The sequence below is a fragment of the Haliotis cracherodii genome, unplaced genomic scaffold (genome assembly GCF_022045235.1).
Source record: "Haliotis cracherodii isolate W230 unplaced genomic scaffold, xgHalCrac1.p SCAF_3, whole genome shotgun sequence".
Classification (NCBI taxonomy): domain Eukaryota; kingdom Metazoa; phylum Mollusca; class Gastropoda; order Lepetellida; family Haliotidae; genus Haliotis; species Haliotis cracherodii.
This window is the reverse complement of record NW_027266286.1, coordinates 6,366,175-6,385,628: the sequence shown is the minus strand read 5'-3', so window position 1 is coordinate 6,385,628 and position 19,454 is coordinate 6,366,175. Positions and strand designations below refer to the sequence as shown.

Genomic DNA, 19,454 nt, shown 5'->3' with positions numbered 1-19,454 from the left:
GACGTCATCGGGAATCTCTTCCGCCCACGTGACCACTGGGGAAACACCCCCTCCACTGAGTGACTTGAAGCGATGCTCCTCACCTGGACAACCGGAGCACATCAAAAGTGAGTACGGGATTTGACGTTGATATTTTCATCCTTACTGATTAGAGCATCCGTGACAGAAGCAAGTGTCATTTTCTATGTAAAATCAATCATTTCAAATATCAAAACGGTAATGATGAAAGAGTCAAGTGCCCAGGAAACGCCCCCTTTTATTTAGTACATGTTCACGATGGTCAAACTTGAATCGGATTATGTCCATAGGCTTTGCTTCATAAAATGTGTAAATTCTTGTGATTTAAAATGGCGGGTAGGCATATACCTTGTAAGTAAATCAATTGCTGGTCGATATCTATTTTTACCCCTGGTCGCGAAGGTGCAAATAAATATTTAACAACACATTATATATCATGACCGAGTATTTCCAAAAGACTTGTTTACTTAGTTAAACGCATTCATATATAATCAAGCCACGATTTTTTAATATGCACAGAATATAGAATTCATGTTCATATTTGTGTACATGTTTTTGAAAGCAGTACTCATGAACTATGAGTAACCTTTGTCTCTGTAGGAGTTGACACTGAGACACATGTAAACAGGGCCCGCCTATCGGGAATAGTTCACATATAATCATCTGTTATATCGCTCGTTACTTTTGTCTTCTGTCAACGTCAGCGATATATGGACACCGAGAACAAAAATACCAATGACATTTGATTAAGGCTTGGGAGTAAAACGCTTATTGATTACGCATTCGGCACCTACATTCCCTGCTGCAACGCATGGGATCAATATATATCACAGGTATTACCGATACATGCATAATCAGAGTACATTGTCCCACGCAGTGTCGTGACTTACTGCTACAGTCTTTTAGCTGCTGTTTATCTTCACCCATACTCCAACATACGCTCGTTTGTGTACTAAACCCCCGATAACATTGAAGCATTATCACGATCCCTGTGGCATTATATCGCAGTGACCATTGTTGAAAATGTTACAGTCTAACGTGCATATTCCAACCGTTATGATTACACTGTGATTGAGAGGGGGTGGGGAAAGGGAAAGAAAGAAAGATGAAGGAGAGGGGAGGAGAAAGGGGAACAAAGGAGAGAGAAAGAGAGGAGAGGGAGAAAGGGAAAGAAAGAGAAAGAGAGGGGAGGAGATAGGGGAAAGGAGAGAGAGAGAGAGAGAGAGAAAGAGCGGAGAGGAAGAAAGGGAACGAAAGAGAAAGGTAGAGAAAGGGAAGGAAGGAGAAAGAGAGGAGAGGGAAAAGGGAAAGAAAGAGGGGAGGAGAGAGAGAGAGAGAGAGAGAGAGAGAGAGAGAGAGAGAGAGAGAGAGAGAGAGAGAGAGACCTTGATGCCACTGAATAAAATCATCATTACATATAAATCTTGGGTTATATTGATTTCATTAGCTTACGCTCCACCATTCGAAGCAGGTCACTAATTCCCCTGCAATAACAGTTACTGATGATTACCGTTGAACGATCTCAGGGGACGTACGTCAACCCGTGTACAGTATACCCCTCGTAGAAGAATGTGTCAATCAATACTCGCTCAGCAGTCGAGGCAAATCCTTCCACACAAAATATGCCACTCATTTCATAACAGAGCGACTTAATTATTTCATTCTGTTACGAAACAGGGGACCCTAACCGATAGAAATGTATCATTAACATAATTGGAAGCTGAAATTTACTCCACGGCAAATCAAAATATCCGTGACGTCACCCCAAGCAACCAGTCATAAACAGAGCCGACATGGCCAATTAAAATATCCCAATTAAGAGTTGAGCAGTATATGAATATCACTGCGTGCTTGGTGACGTGTTTACGCCCATGCAGGAGTAAATATACCATGCAGTGATGTAACATGGCGATATGTCGCTCAGACGGTGTTCGTTAACAATATGTATACAACTTTCTACCTTCATAGCTGACGTGTCCATACAGCCTTTGATTGTCAGGTAGTTCACGTTTCGTGTTTAATGTCTGTATGTGTTTAAATGGCCTGGCTTTTCACTCCTTATCAATTTGTAATTTGATTTCCTGGTTGAAGGTATTTTATTAGATACTATATAAAGTGTTATGATTTAGGTCCTGGTTGATATCAGTTAAGTAGTAGTATTTATGAGTGTTTCAGATCATTTCGTTTTCTGCAATATTGACTAACTGTCATTTAACCAAATGACATCATAATATCAAATTTTATCAGTTATGTCAGCACGTCCTATGTATATATAATGTTGGTTAAATGACAATATCCTCATTCCACGTGTTTCCAGCAAATCCCTGTATGTATCGTGCAAGTACTTGTATACACGTTTAGGTTGTAAAACTAATACGCAGATTATTCTGAAAATGGGGTTTTACAAATTAATATTTATGACGAAAACAAACTAAGATTAAACTCGAAGAGTTTGAAAGGCGAATGAAATCGGGCGATTGTCGATAGCTTGGGTTCACATACATTATGGATGGATGGATGGATGGATAGGTAGATAGATCAGAAAAACATATCGTCTATGAAATCAACACAATACATTTCTCACTTCTAAAATTAAAAATAATCTTCCTGATGCTGATTTCATAGAGCTGGCTAGACTTGCTTTTAGATTGGTTTTGTTTTCATAAACTACATATATTTCACAGTCATGATACAGGACGAATAGACGGATCAGTCTCTTCAAATCACTTCACTTATTTCGTTCCAGGTAGACGTGCAAGGGTGGATGTGACAATGATCTCTGAAGTCCAGTTCAAAGCTACTGACCACCCTCGTACGGTGGCTATCTGGACGGCCGAGGGTGTCAGCTCAACGCTACCTGTAATCAATCACCTGCTTCACCTGTGAAACTACTTCCCTGACAAATCAGCTGATTATACATGACATCACCATGACCTCAGCAGGTCACCTGTTCGTGTTGACTGCGCTGATTCAGTCCGCGGTACATGTTCATACATCTGACGTCACTCCATCTTGTAATTACACCCTCACGACCACCCGTGGGGTGATCCGCTCCCCCAACTACCCCCACCCCTATCCTGGCGGGGTAACATGCCAGTGGCACATTAGTGTTGCTAATTATGTTAACGTCAGCGGCCTGACTATAGCCATTAAACACTACTCAACACAAGAAACCAACTCAGCCGCCTTGTTTGAAGAGGAACTTCTAATATATGAAGAAAACCCCTCTTTTCAGAACGCGACGCCAAATGTTTACACGGAGCGCGATGGTGTTTACCAATCACAACAACGCGAGCTCTGGCTGTGGTTTTCATCTGCTCCAAACATCGGAATTAGAAGACCGGGACAGAAGTTTCTTGGCTTCGACATTCTGTACAGTGCTGTTATTCTAGGAGACAGCTGCTCATCTCGCGATAATCCCGTTACTCCTTTAAATGCATCCCTTGTTGGCAATAGTACTGTGGGGTCGGTCATCTCCTATAGCTGTAACCCTGGCTTAAGGCTTGACGGGGCTCGTGTGACTGTATGTGTGTTGGGCGAGTCGGGCCAACCCACGTGGTCCGACCCCGCCCCTTTATGTTTGGACACATGCAAACTACCAACGATACCAAACGGGAACACGCAATATTCCGATTTAAAAATCAATTCAACCTTAACATTTTTCTGTGATTCTCCATATATTATTAAAGGAGGGGATACGGTTAAATGCATTCTTGATAACGGTGAAACCCCAGCATGGAACAGAACGACTCTGCAATGTGTGATTCCTGATTGTTCTAACAGGGTGGTTCTAACACAGTGGAGTGGAACTATAGTGAACCCGGGTTACTCGACAAGTGTTATCAACGCCGGCGAGAGCTGTAGTTGGCAGGTCGTTGCTGACGTCGGTCGTATCATTCACCTTTCGTTTCTATACTTCGACCTGCCCCGTGGGAGCTCGCTAGAAATCACAGACACAGGGGGCGAGAGAAGGCTGATTTTAGGGTTATTGGGTGGAGAGGCATCTCAAAATGTCACCAGCCTCACAAACGCAGTTGAAATAGTGTACCATGGTCCTGCTAGCAACTCCAGCGCTCACCAAGGCTTCTACATACAGTATCAGATGGGATCTCTCATGATGCTGGGACAGGAGGACCAAAGGGGTACCAGGACCCCCATTCTCCCTCCGGTAAGTAAAACAATAAAAATATACATTATATAGTTGTATTTTCTGTTCACGTAATTCCATAATCTCTCTCTCTCTCTCTCTCTCTCTCTCTCTCTCTCTCTCTCTCTCTCTCTCTCTCTCTCTCTCTCTCTCTCTCTCACACACACACAAAAAACCACACACACACAGACGTACGCACAAACCAGATACAGAATCACGCACACCACACACACACACACGCACACACACACACACACTTGTGTATTGAATATTGAGTATTTTTTTTTGCTATTTACGGCATACACGCCAAGCTAGTATGGACATTTTATATATGTACATGTATATTTGTAAACAGGTAGATAGTCTCTTTATTAACAATGTGAACACTATGATTGTAACACCTGATTGGTAATACACGTATACGCGACGTCATTGTTGTTGTTTACATATGGCTGGTCGGTGAAGATAAACTGTGCAAGGTAATATTCATATTTGTCACAGACTGTATGTGAGGTCACTGGAACATGTGGTTCATATCTGTCGTCAGTTCCGCCCATGGTGAATGAGCACAGATATGATCTTTGTATTTTCTTCAAAATGTTTATCACATCGATTGACCTGACAAGGTGATTGTTTCACGAATGGTCTGAAAATCACAGTTACATTGAGGTAGATTTTAAGTATTTCTGACAGAAAGTGTTATTTCATTGCATTATGGGGGCGGTCGGGTAGCCTAGTGGTTAAAGCGTTCGCTCGTCACACCGAAGACCCGGGTTTGATTCCCGATAGGGGTACAACGTGTGAAGCCCATTTCTGGTGTCCCCCGCCGTGATATTGCTGGAATATTGCTAAAAGCGGCGTAAAACCATACTCACTCACTCACTCATTGCATTAGAATATCGGTTTTAGATTTACGAATCAATGCAGTATGACATAACTAAATATCAATATTCATACACATGTATAGGCATGACAAGATTTGTTGACATCGTAAGTGGCATTGTATATACGCACACATTACTATGACGCAATAAATATGAAACCCTCCTCAAGACAAACATTTTGTCACCCAGAAATGCGATTTATATGAAATACGACATGTTTATTCCCCTGGGGTATAATGGTTTATATATCCCCTCTCTTGTAAATACGTTCCGGCTCTGACAGCTGATGCCTGTCAATCAATCACTGGAACTGTCATGTACATTAATAGCATTAACACTCACTGATAACGACACACAACACGCACTTTGTAGGGTCGTTCTGAGGACGACATATTAACACAATAGTATACAATATACATAGTCTGGTATGTTTATGTACAATTCTGAATTTCTTTAAAAGTTATTTAGGGTGGGATGGTGGCTGAAGGATGGGGATGACTGTCTGAGTTTGTTTTTTCGGGGGTTTCACAGTTCAAGTAAGCAAATAGCAACTGAAGGCGTCGTGTTTCTACCCTGGGTATCGTAGGCAAATCGTTTATAAAACTATTATCATATATATAAGAAATACATTCAAGAAAGGTCGTACAAGTTCAAAAGTTTATTATGGTGTATGAGGGTCTAAAAAATGTTAAATTATGTCAAATGGGGTAGTACTAGTATTTATAATGACCCTCTTTTACCTTTTAGCGTTTTCTCAACGTAATAATTTAGTATAGACCAGTCATTGTTCTTGAGGACAGCAAGCACGAAGCCATGTATTATGTCTGACGTTGAGCATCTGAACCTTGCATTGTTGGCAACCCAATTACCGGAGTTTTTGTATGTTGGGAAGTTTGACGTGGCGCCAACAGGTAAAGGGTTGTATTTGGCCAACTGGAAATCGGTGGATGTTGATTCTTATAAACAACACCTGTACGGCCACACGGAACAATCTGCCAATACCTCGTTATAACACGCGAGGTTGGAAGCCAACCTTTCCTTAATAAAACATCTAGTCGTGTTCAGCTTTTTACAATTTCCACATCGATAAATGAACTTTATTTGAAATATGTTTTGTCATATTTTCTTTTAGTTTTACATTTTTAGTGAAGTGGAAAAAACACTGAATTATATATTAATCATATTTATATTTTCAGTTTCCCAGATTATATCATACCACACACAAAGAGACAGAAGTATTTATTAAGTTCTCATTAAACTAAACACTCCTTTTATTTGTTTAATTTGAATAACGAGCGAGACTATGCATAGATTTTCAAAAGATTTTTCTTTTTCAAAATTCAGATTATGCACTGCAATTTTTGTTTTCTTTACGGAAATTATGGTCACATATCTGATATAAAAAAATCTATTAGAGGTATCAGGAGTTGAAATGGAAAGAAAAGGGCGTGACTTTCTTTTTTTCCCTAATATCATAACAATGTAAAAAAACCTTCGTTGTTTACACTGTTAGACGCACGATGAACCCGTGAACCCATATATTCCATACCAACATATTTAATACCAAGTTTCAGCTATCAATAAAATAGATCACGGCTACTTTTGCCTATGTATTTAATATACTAATAGTTCTCTTATTGGGTATTGTCGAGTCCGATTGTGCCGGATTATCAATTGGGAATAACAAATGGAGTGTTTGTACGCATACATCGTATATGGACGAGTGGAGACCGTCGCCTTGACAGTGTCCATTATGAGAAACTAGCACGGAGATGTATTGTGTTATAACCAAACACTAGTAATTAGCTTCCTCTACAGTAGAGTACACGGTTTTGGTCCAGCCTAGCGACTGTATATTACCACTTCACATGTCAGCACTACCGTTATGCCGCTTCCGTACACACGCGGTGATCTCGCTATTAAAGGAGGACTAATCTCGACTCAAATGACAGCCACAGCCAGTTTGATTAAGGTATTTCGGGATCCATTTTCTCTGCTAACTCATTTTTTATAATGGACGTCAACCTCCAGTTAATGACCCTAGATACACAGGGACAATGCCTCAGTATCGAGTGAGTGAGTGAGTGTGGTTTTACGCCTCTTTTAGCAATATTCCACCAATATCACTCCGGGGGTCACCAGAAATGGGTGGGTGAGTGAGTGAGTGAGGTTTTACGCCGCTTTTAGCAATATTCCACCATTATTACTCCGGGGGTCACCAGAAATGGGTTGGTGAGTGAGTGTGGTTTTACGCCGCTTTTAGCAATATTCCACCAATATCACGCGAGGGGTCACCAGAAATGGGCTTCACACATTGGACCCATGTAAGGAATCGAACTCGGGTCTTCGGCGTGGCTAGCGAACGCTTTAACCACTAGGCTACCCCACCTTCCACAGTACCACACTTGGCAATGGTCACTGGCCCTGCCCTCAAAGGCGAGGCAAATGAATTCGATGTGTAGAGTTGCGTTCCCTAGGTGATGCCCGAATGGGTGATTTTGAGTTCGAATTCTTGATTCGCCCTGAATATGTTTCCAGGTTTGTCAGCACCATACCATGTTCGTGGGTTTCATCAAAGCTGATAACGTCTAAGACCTGCATCACTTCATGCATTCCTCCTACATTAAGTTGACACGCCATGAAACAGTCGGAAATACTGTTCAAAGAGGCGCTAAACCCAACCTACTCACTCACACATGTCACTAATTACAACGTTGAGACATAGACTGGGCGTTAAACTCTAGAACGTAGCTCTCCATCAATGTTTGAAAAGAGGAGACTATGATCTGGAGCAATTATAAATCTAGCCCCCGGCCCTGTTCCACAAAGCCCTTAGACGATCGTAATTCCCATACGTTAACATAGAGACTTACGACAATCGGAGCCGCCAAGATCGCTTTACGGTACGAGGGGACGTAAGTGCCATATGTGAAACTGAAATATTATCTATGTGTAAAAATAATCTTTTGGAATAGGAATATACAGCCTCAGACGTATCCAGGCCAACAAACCTGATCTTGTCCTTTTTGATAAATGCAATGAAATCATTTATATTATTTAATTTCCTGTCCCTTTTGATTGACAAGATTCAGGAAAAACTTGGCAAATATGCCGATCTCGCTTTGCAAATGTCACGCTTGCATCCCAAGTACCAAGTTGTCCGACTCCCCACTGTTCTCGGGGCCTTCGGTTTGGTACCTCCCAATCTGTTAACTGACATTGGGGGAGAACCCGGGTTTGCTGCCAGGAATACAGCCCTTCTGACAATCTGGGTAATGCAGAAGGCTGCAGTGTTGGGGATACTTGACATTGTCCGAAAAGATCTCGGTGGATTTGACAAGGCTGCGCTTCCTGGGAGAAGTCCCATTCGCTGTCTGGGCTGCGTGTAGAGGGGGCAAGGGCCCTGAGCTGATGATGAGCCTAACAAGTCTGACTGTGCCGGGATCACCCAAACCCTCTTTGCGGCATTTTTTATTTTAATCTGTATAATAATAATTATTAGATCATGAGGAATCTTTGCTAAAAGAAGACCCGCTATACAATTCCGACTATAATCATGTGTTGCTGAATCACTATGAAATAGTGATGACACCAGGTGTTCGCGAAGAAAGTTAGCGTATCCTGCCCCGCCGATGGTACCCCTCGCATTGGTTACAGCAGCGTGTTGTTAACATGGCAGGCGAACAGAATGTGACTTTATCTAAATCAAACTTGCTAAGACTGCCAATCTGACCGGCCGTAGTCCCCCTTTAAGAAAACAGCCAACCGAGATTGTTAAAGTGATCGTGATATATTCCTTCTCATTAACCAAGGCGGAAAGCTTCCTACAAATTCCAACCAAATACTAGTAATTGTAGAAACTTTCCTTGTTCCTGTGTAAACATATTGTTTATCTTGACAATTTGTGAAACGGTCTCATGTTCTGCTGGAGTGTTATTGGTATGCACGCGACCCGTGTAGTAAATTAACACACAATAGAAGAATCCACATCCGCGTGTCTCAATTACGTCGTGTGCAGTATTGAAACCACGTGACTTAACTCAGCCCAAGGACGATCTACCATAACTCGGCAATTGTACTTCATTGATTTTGCCTTTGATGTTCAATGTTTATTGAAAATAGAGAGCGTCTTAACAACAAATCCGCAAACATGGCACCCTATTGTTTTTCAAACATATTGTTTGTTAATGGATATGAACGTTTGTACGATGTTTGGCATTCTTGTGCCTGACTATAATGCTATTGTATCCTTGTTGACAGACCGACATGTTTAGATGACTGGAGTGGGTTTAAATAGTTAGGGAATCGATGAGAGACACAACTGATGTGATATCCCGTTTTGTTTAATCAGGACCTACCAACCTGCGCTGTCGGTATGGCGGTAATCAGTGTGTTCAGACTGCTAGTCATTCCGACTGGACTCAGAGATCGCCTGAATGACGCAACTCCCCACAGTGTTGGTTTGATAGATGCGTGAAAGGAGTTTAGATGGTTTGATTGGTTGAGCTTTAAAATCTGCATATATACAATTGTAAAATGGTTTGTATTGAGTGAGTGAATTGTGTTTTACGCCGCTTTCCACGTAATTCGGTTATATGACAGCGGAAAGTGAGTGACATGCACCAAAATGGTTAAGCCAACGTCCGAGGACGGGTATGGTGTCCACAGACCAAGGACGATAATCAGATATACGGAATTCGAACCCACGGTCAGTGAATTCTGACTCCTTTGGTGAGGTAAACTGATTCGTCGCGTTCAAGATTATCGTACATGTATAGCGACGTGCATGCGCGTGTGTGTGGCTACTTGTACTAGTCCGGACTTACGCCGATTAGCCATAGTATAACATCTTCCCGAGGCAAGGGAGTTAACTGACCTTTATGAACCCCTAACGAAGTCACCCTGTTACAAATATAGGTTCGACATTTCTCGGGTTAACCCGTGAAGGAGTTATTCCCTCAGAATGCCCGGGTAAGCGGGCATTCCGTGAAATTAAACGTTTTATAAACTGGCCTCTTGATCTGAACACAATTGTGGTTGATGATTGGTTAAAAGTCAGAAACTTGTTTTAAACATGAAAATTTCATGACGTCAATCGAACCTCCAACCTTACAATACTAAATACGTCACAGTGGAAGGTTCCAACTATGCTTGTCGTAATATGCGACAATATGCAATGGGTGGCCCGGATTGGTGACTTGGTTCATTGCGTGGACGTTGCTCGTGCGTGGATGTTGCTCGTGATATGAATCACTGGTTTGTCTGGCCCAATATAGACTATTTACAGTGCGGCGTAAGAAAACTAGTCATCATCATTGTATTCGTACTTCGTAGACGCCCATTTAATTCAGACCAACCCCTATATGTGTAGATGTACTGATTGTGAGGATTATGTCGCCACAGCCGACAGCCATGCAGAGCTGTACAGGCTGGGAGATGAAAGCTGACCTCCCACTTCATGTCACTGACGCATGTCACCTGATAGCTGGAGTCTTGGGCGTGTTACTGCATGTCAGCTCTTGGCAACAATAGAAGACTTGTATGTGCATTAATAAGATTTTAAAGTACATTTATTGGGCACTCCGTGGTGCGTAGTCCATGTCCTTCATATATTGCATGGCCTGGTGCTAACTCGGTTAGGCCAGTTTAATCGTAGTCTTGTTTCTTATGAAGTATTTAAATTTTATTTTGATAGGTTACAAATCTATAAAGTATACCTGATTCTAATAAATACCTCGTTTCACCTCGGAGACTTGATATGTGTTCAGCTACAGCTGCGAAACCAGAATTTCTTTATTGAAACATTTTGCAGCAATATAATATTTGTGGCCTTTTTTCAACAGTCTGAAATAATAAATAATTATTGTCCACCAAGGTTACCTTGACATGTTTGCCCTTTCAATCACGCCTCGCCGTCGTATCCATTCACTAAAATAAAAAAAACAGAGACAAAATATATTTTTTACACTCCAAGCATTGTTCCAGTCACTCACGGAAGCATTTTTTGCTGTTACAGATCACAACAGCGCCGGTGACGACCACAAAGCCGGTGACGACGTACGTTGACGACGGCAGTGGGACGGTGAAGATAGCCGCAGGGGTGGGTGTGCCCGTGTTCATCTGTCTGAGTGTCCTGCTGGGCTTGTATCTCTGGTACAGGAAGAAGTACCCCGTGAGGATGATTATAGGCCGAGAGTTCGGCAAGTTCTACAACCCCGAATATGCCACGAAGGGCACGTCGACTCTCACGCTTGTCCGAGATGACGCTGACGACTTCTTCAAGACTGCTTCTCGGGCTACGTCTAGCGTGAGTTTGGTCATAGATAGAGAAAGCGGCCCTCACTATGTGAATGTGGCTTTCAGAAAGGACCACGAAGGGTTGACGTCTGGCGAGCTCGATGACTTGGAGCAGCAGCCAGTGGATCAGGACGCTGAAGATAGGGAGCTGATGAAGCGGAAGAGCTATCTCTTTAGTCACATGGATACGTTCGATGGGGATGCGGACAGCAGGAAGGGGGACGATTCTTCCAGCGAGTCAGATTCTGCGTCCCACAGCGATAAAAGTCAGACGTCCAGAAGAGCTCGGGATGTTGTTGTAACCGTTGAACAGGAACAAGGACAGGAACAAGAACATGATGTAAAGATTGAGTCCAACACGTCTCAATCCGATGACTCGAGTACGATGGGTTCTCAGTTAAATAACCATTTTCCACCTCGAAAAATGTCGCTGTCTGCTTTGATTGAACGATCTAGAGAAAGACGAGCGTTCACGAACGAGGAGCCGAGATCTAGAAGACTTTCCTATGACGCTAGCATGTCCGCAAGAGGGAGATCGCTGTCTGCTAAAACGCCAGGCGAGGTGACCTTGGAGGCAGAGAAACTGACGGCTTTATTGAATATGTCTAAAAGTTGGGGTCGGTCAGTATCTGACGAGGAAGAGGAAGGCCGCGTGTCTCAAGTACCAGATAACATACCTGACCATGAAGGCGAAAAACCAAACAGATTAAGCGACAATAAGGAAAATCAGGTTGAATACGAGAATGTGACCGGTACGGGTGGTTACGGTGTTCACACTATGGCGGGAAGGGAGGTTATTCATGCCTATGAAAATGTGAGTATTCCTCCCGATTCTTCGGTCGTAACTATCCAAGAAAACAAACATGAACCGGATGAAGAAGTAAATACCCAAAATGGAGTCTATGAATATGTAGTTGTGACAGAGGGGCGATCTAGCGACGGGGGGTTGCATCAAGTTGAAAGTGCAAGGAAGCAAGGTTCTGACACTGAAGAGGGGGTCCCTAGGGGTGAAGATGAGTCGGGTGCAGACTCTTCTGGAAAGGAGGAAACAGATTTAGTGACATCTGACACCAAGGATGCACAGCAATATCCAAGTGTTCCTGATTCCGAGAAGGATTCTTTTGTGAAGGATGAAATAGATTCAGTGACCTCTGTCCCAAAGAATGATTCTGAGAAGGAATCTTTCGTGATGGATGGTGTAGGTTCAGTTGAACCAAGCGACTCACGTTATTCTGTTACGGCTCCTGGTCAAGTCTCTGGCCTACCTGAAGGAAGTAGCCTAGTGACGCCTGACAGAATGTCTGAGGAAGGCGCAGATTCATTAGATGGTGACGACACCGCAGGGGTAGAGGTCCATGTGAAGACGACGTCATTGACAGATCCAACTCCTCCAGAGTCAACATCTTCTCGGGAATTTGACGGAGCAGATAGAACAACGGAAGATGTTCCTGATACTCATCTTGAATACTTAAGAGCCAGTACTGAGTCCGACATACCGTTTCACACATCAGCTCGTTTAGATCAGACTTCCCGGGAAAACGCTGATGCTGACGAAAGTGTACTACTAGTGTCAGGCTCATTCAATGATGGGGAGAAACAGGACGGAAGTGTTGATTTTAGACCAGCGTCAAGTAGTTTCAAAGAAGATCATTCAGAAGATGACTCAGAAGATGGTAGTGTTAGCGAGTCATCAGCTTCTAGTAATGTTTCCGGGTGTTATGATTTTGGTAACGTCGTTCAGAAATCAGACGATGAAGATGAAGAGGAGAATGGGGAATGGGATATAAACATCGCTCAGCAAACCACTAAAAGCAATACTGATTCACCAGATGGTGTCGTATCTTTCAAACAAACAGAGGACGACGAGGATCAGTCAAGTGTTGTGTCTGGTTTTGAGCCGAAGAAAGAAGGTGGAATAAATCTGGATACAAGCTCCTTGTCCTCCCTTGATCCGTCCTTGTTGGATACATCAGTAGAATTGTCCAGTTCATCAACAGAGAGCCCTCTTCCCCAGACGCGCATCTCACATCCCCCTACCTCATCCGACCAGCCCAAGAAGGTGCCGGCGCCTGTGTTTACTATCGGGGATGACGACGACGACACCCACAGCGACGCCTCAAGCGAGTCCGAGGACGAGGACAAGCCCAGGGCGACGATCAGGAACTCCATCAACACGATGCCTGGAATTGAGGAAGAGTCAGACAGCGATGAGGGGCGGTCAAGATCTTACAACATCAGCGGGATGGGTGATGACGTGAGTGATTCTGGTGAGGAGGAAGAGGAGGGGTTAAAGTTCACGGACGATGACCTGCTGGCTGAGCTGTCTGACGGCTCCAGTAGTGACGGTCGAGAAAGGAGGGATAGTTCACAGAATGTCAAGGTCACGCCAGGCACGTTTGTTTTCGGGGAACCTGACGATGATGTTGATGTGTGATAGTGTAATCAGTTATGCTGCGTGTGTACTGTGTCTGATGCTTAGTTTTCTTCGTATGTGGACAAGATTGTGAGTTCGTTGGACGTGTGAAGATATCACTTGCAACATTCATTCAAGCGTGAAGGGAACACAATGGTGCCAGCTGAATAACGGTGCCATACTGAACACTGGAATGTTCTAGTTCCCAGTTACACATGTGACACACAACAGGATTGGATGCAGGTGCCATACTGAACACTGGAATGTTCTAGTTCCCAGTTACACATGTGACACAACAGGATTGGATGCAGGTGCCATACTGAACGCTGGAATGTGTTCCAGCTCTCAGTCATCTCTGTGAAACCACACACATGGATATAACAGTAAGCAAGGCTTGAAATTAACATAATTCCACTAGTCCGAGACTAGTAAAATTCAGGAAGGAGTCGTTCTTGCAGAGTAGTGAAAATACTAATTAATTTCCAACGTTGGTAGGGAATTGGTATAATTTGTTCTGACAATCATGTTTTGGCCTAAGGTTTTACTCACTCTAAGACATTGGTCACCGTCTGTCCTATTACACAGAGGTTTGGCTTGTTTTGAATATAAAACAGTTGCATGTCTTGAACCAGTGGCACACAATGTGTTAGACCAGAGTAAAACGTATCTAGTATTTCTACTGGTTGTGTTTGGCGTACGTATAAAATTCTCGCCCAAACACGTCCTTCCCTTTAAACGTGTTCCTTTCCTTCTTACCATGAGTATATAATTATATAATTACAGATCCTATTATTCTACTGTGTTATACGACGTGTGATGTTTTGCATTGTGCCGAATGCGTTAATCTAATGAGAGTTTCATGTAATTAGTAGTTTTTCACTAGCTTTATCTATTTTCTCATTTGAAATATCATTTCAAGGGCGTTTCTGACTAAGATGGGAAAACCTGTTGTCGATAATGTCGTGTTAATGGGAATAGTACGATGCACTGGATATTCATACACGTGATCGAAGTCTACAACAGACACGCCCTTTTCTATAAGTACAGTATGTGAATTTGGATTTTGTTATGTGATAAATGTTGAAGATATGTAGGAGGTATTACCTATGATGAATGTTTAATGTTGATAAAAGAGCCAACGAGCTACGTCGAATGACGGATCTGATCAAGGGAATATCACCCACTGCTGATTAGTGATTAGTAAGTTGAAGCGATACGTCGTATTGCATCATTGTTGAAAATAACATTATATGACGTCACGTTCATACAGTTTGTCACTCTATGAAGGTTCATACTCCAATGAACTCACACAAATTGAAAGTCAATTAATTGATAACATTACGTCATCCGAACAGTAGGTTGACTTAGTGAAGTTTCACTGTTGGGCTGACATTTCGTACGTTTTCTTTATTTTTTTTCCAAAGATGACACAGTCGGATATATAGAATAATTTAAAGGCTCGAAGCTACACTTGGGGCAGATAATGCGTCATTTCCATGTACCTCGCTGGTTGTTCTCCAATGAATTCCTGTATGAATCCTTAAGGGGAGGTCTGTCTCAGTGTGGACGCATTGTTGAATAATGTTGATTATATATTTTATAAAGCGAAGGCGAAGTAGTGATGAATGCCTGCATTTAGACATTCAGAGGGGGCGGGGGTAGTTGGCCTAGTGGTTAAAGTGTTCGCTCGTCGCGCCAAAGATCCGCGTTCGATTCCCCAAGTTGGTACCATGTGTGAAGCCCATTTCTGGTTTTCCCCGCCGTGATATTGCTGGAATATTGCAAAATGCGGCGTAAAACCATACTTACTCCCTCATTATACATCCAGACTCCGACTTTCTCCGCCCTTAAAGGTATCCATTGAGTGCTTATTAAAAGCGCTGTTTAATGCCAAAACGAGACTTGCGTGAGTGTATTATTTATAGCATCGCGGGGCTAGTCTGACCCAAAGTCCTTGTTTTGGAAAAAACGTTCAGTCTAAGACGTATATACGTCTTTGGTTCAATGGTAACGTGTCCGAAAATTGTATTATATCTAGGCCATGTGTTATTTTAAGTCTGCCAGCCTTTGAATATCGTTCAATGGCCTCCTTTATTTCCCTATCGCCCCACGTACATCTAATTAAATGTAGAAGCCGGGGGAAATGGACAGAGAAATGTGGAACTTAAATCTTACGCGGATCCGAAGTGGCCCAGTGGTGTCCGTCGCCGATATCCATGTGCATTGCTTATTGGTTCCATATTCGGCAGTACGTGGGTTCGAATCCCAGATATGTGTATCCTTGGTTTGTCAGTACCATATCCGTACAGCGTGGTAAACGTCTACGCCCTGCATCATTTGGTCTTTCCTCTCACATTAATCTGACACGCCATGATAGAACTCAAATACTGTTCAAAGTGGCGTTAGACTCACTCACTCATGTGTTATGCGTGTTCAAAGCGGCGCTAAACTAAACTCGCTCACTAGTTCACCGCTAAAAGGATAAGCACGATGATTTTCAAATGACCGTCAAATTCCTCAATTAAGTTGAGAGGTGTATCTAAGGACAACATTTTTTCCCGTATTACCATCCTTTCATTTGACGACGAATACACACTTAAGATAGATGACTGGTGAGCGCATTCAGCTTTTACGTCAAAACAGCTGTTTCCCAGGCATACAGCAGCTGCTGTGGTCCTGGGCTCTAAAGTACCTTCTCAAGTTTCATGAGCCAAGTTTTTAATCGAAACACTTCCGTGCTTCCCCTTGGTGGATAACATAACTATGTTTTGCTTGATATTGGCCTTTCCTATCCTTATTGATTCCGATACGACTTAATATGGTATTTTACGTACGCATCACATACTTTGTCGTTTCCTGTAACAGGTCTGTTTGTTTTCACGCAACTTCCAGTAACATCACAGCAGCATAAACTACGGAAGCCTTTTATAGTAAGGTACTCTTTTAAGGCCATTTGTTTTTTCTTTTTAATTTCAACGTATGTATCTTGAAATTTCAACTTACTATCTTGAAATTTCAAGATTATTTCAAGAACAACAAAAAAAGAAACGGCCCTAAAAGGTTTCCGTACTAAACCCGCTAAAACAAAACATCGCGCCTGACCACGCGATCCACTAGTCGCTGCCTTCAACAAAATTAAGTATGGTGATCAGTTTTATCCCGGGCATTTGATCCAAGTAATATTCAGTCACATTGTACCGTTTGTTCAATATGTTACTTCGACGAATGTTATTGTTTACCCTCAGGATTATATTTATTACAAATCATGCATAATCGTACCCAACTGTGCCTTCACCGCCATACAACCCTAGATATATGCATGTATTCCACGTGTAACGGTATCTGCATGTTGTAGCGGTATATAACATATTTACTTACAAGTTTTAGTGATATAGTGTATATCATTCGTCACGCACGGGAACAGATGCAGTTTTTAATTTCAACATTAACACGAAGATGGGTTATTAGTGAAAGGTTTTAAACGTCAAAGTAAGAGAAGACCTAGTTTGTTACGAAAAGGAAATCAGGGACCTATGTATTCAAACGTCTACCGCATCGTTAAAGAAAATGCGTGAAGCGTATGGGTAGTTATATATATATATATGTATTTTACATTTTTTAATGTTTACTGTATAAATGTTTCAATTGTTATTTTGAAATAGAAACAGATGAAGTTATTTCTTCATTATATTTTGAAATAATAGATTGTTATTTTACGAGTGCAGTATAGTAGTGCTTAATTATATATCATATTGCATTAATTCGTATATTACTTAAATTCACTTTACGTCACGTAGAGGTCGGTAGGGTTACGCGTTCGCTCTTCACGTCAACGACGCACGTGACTACATTGGGTGAACTGTGTCGCCGTGAGATGGCTGCAATATTGTTGATGGCGGCACACAACCACTCTCACATAGCCACGTTGTATCTATAACATATGTTATACATCATTAACATTGTCACCGTCAGTTACCGTCCGTCTGACCGAAAAAAAATAACTTTCCGATATTTCGTTCTGATATAATTACTTTGCGGTAACTTTTAAGAAATTCATTTGAAGTTTAAATGATCACCTGTTTACAAGTATTTGCCTCGACTAGCTGCAAAATTGGTTATGCGGCAAAAACAGCATTCACTCACTAATGACTCTGTTGTTGATATTGTTTTAGCTTTTATTATGTATCTCTCCAATCACACAGGTCACAATTCACGGACATTCAATCACACAAGGCAAATATATGCTCTTTATTTACTTACCAATAACGAATTCCTGTGAGTTAAAGATAGAAGTGATTGAGGTGGTGACGTCACTTCCGGAACGAAGCTATGGTGGCGAATAGGATCCAGGGTGTTTATCATAGAAGAATGGAGGAATAATGCACTGAATAATGGAGGAGCCACGGTATTAGATTTGGTTGGTTGGTTGGTTTTTTACGCCGCACTCAGCAATCTTCCGTCTATATGACGGTGGTCTGTAAATAATCGAGTCTGGACCAGACAATTCAGTGATTGATGTCATGAGCATCGATCCACGCATTTGGGATCGATGACATGCATGAACCAAGTCAGCGAGCCTGACCACCCGATCCCGTTAGTCGCCTTTTACGACAAGCATAGTCGCATTTTACGGCAAGCATGGGTTGCTGAAGAACTATTCTACCCCGATCTTCACGGGTCAACACGGTATTAGAACTGTAGGCACCATATATATCATTGTAAGTGACAATCACCCAACACAGAAGACGTCTGTGACACACAATATCCAGTATTTCCTACTTTTATTAGAAGTATTTGTTTTAGCAATGTTTGTAGGTTTAATTAATATGTATTTCACATTCCTTTGTCAAATCAAAATACTCACATATTCATGAACAAAGTGCCAAATGTATTGACAGCAATGTCTCAAGATTCAAAGTCCCAAATAAACTCATGCCATTCAGCACTTGTTATGTTGTGTCATCATTGTCTATATTGTCATCAAATTATTTTTATACATACAGTTGTAATCACGTGAGTGCGCGAGATAATGTGTCAGAAGTGTTATGTTGGATTTTAAACACGAATTGTGGCAAGTGTCGTAAAATCAGTACGAAACACAAACACATATCATACGTGTTCTTCGCGTATATGTGGAGCAAAAGCCCCGCTGAGGATTAACAGATTAGCTATTGTAACGTTGTTACACATTCCGACACCAATAGTGTTTGCATTACGCCAACAAAGCTGTAACTGGACCTACTAAATCAAGATTATACCGTGAGTTCGGAAAATACTCGATTCTGGCGGGTCAATCATGTTTCAATTCACATTTTTTACCTCTGATTGAAACAGTTGATTTGGATGATGCCCCACACACGAATTAAATAAACAGCTCTTCAGTTTACAAGCTGTGAGTCACTGTTTTCTTGAGAAAAACTGAGTCGTAGAAGCAAACAGTCCACATGACGTCAGCAACGATGATTGCGACGTCATCTTGCGTGACATCACAAAATATTACGACAACAATGATGTCTGTATTACGCCAACAAAGTGTCTATTATACGTCAATAATGCAGTTTTGCGCGTGAATTATTATTTAAAAAAATAAATTAATTTGAAGTTAACACGATATACGGGTTTTCAATTGGACGAGAGGTCGGTCACCTGAAATTGACGTTCATAAGTGTATTATACTCCAATGAACTCACACAAA

The 19,454-nt window shown here is 42.0% G+C and overlaps 1 protein-coding gene across 1 annotated transcript; it reads left to right on the top strand.

Annotated features, from left to right (window-relative positions):
- Positions 1-42: 42 nt before the first annotated feature.
- LOC139474165 (dentin sialophosphoprotein-like) lies at positions 43-17,587 on the top strand. The gene is made up of 3 exons (XM_071257062.1): positions 43-107; positions 2,765-4,186; positions 11,066-17,587. The coding sequence occupies exons 2-3, from the start codon at positions 2,948-2,950 to the stop codon at positions 13,778-13,780; spliced, it is 3,954 nt and encodes a 1,317-aa protein (XP_071113163.1). The 5' UTR covers positions 43-107; positions 2,765-2,947; the 3' UTR covers positions 13,781-17,587.
- The last annotated feature ends 1,867 nt before the right edge of the window (positions 17,588-19,454 follow it).

Bases quoted from the DNA above. Each gene is read 5' to 3' on its own strand.
- LOC139474165 (XM_071257062.1), top strand. From the start codon at position 2,948: ATGACCTCAGCAGGTCACCTGTTCGTGTTGACTGCGCTGATTCAGTCC. The intron at 4,187-11,065 runs GTAAGTAAAACA...TTGCTGTTACAG, and splicing joins GGACCCCCATTCTCCCTCCG to ATCACAACAGCGCCGGTGAC.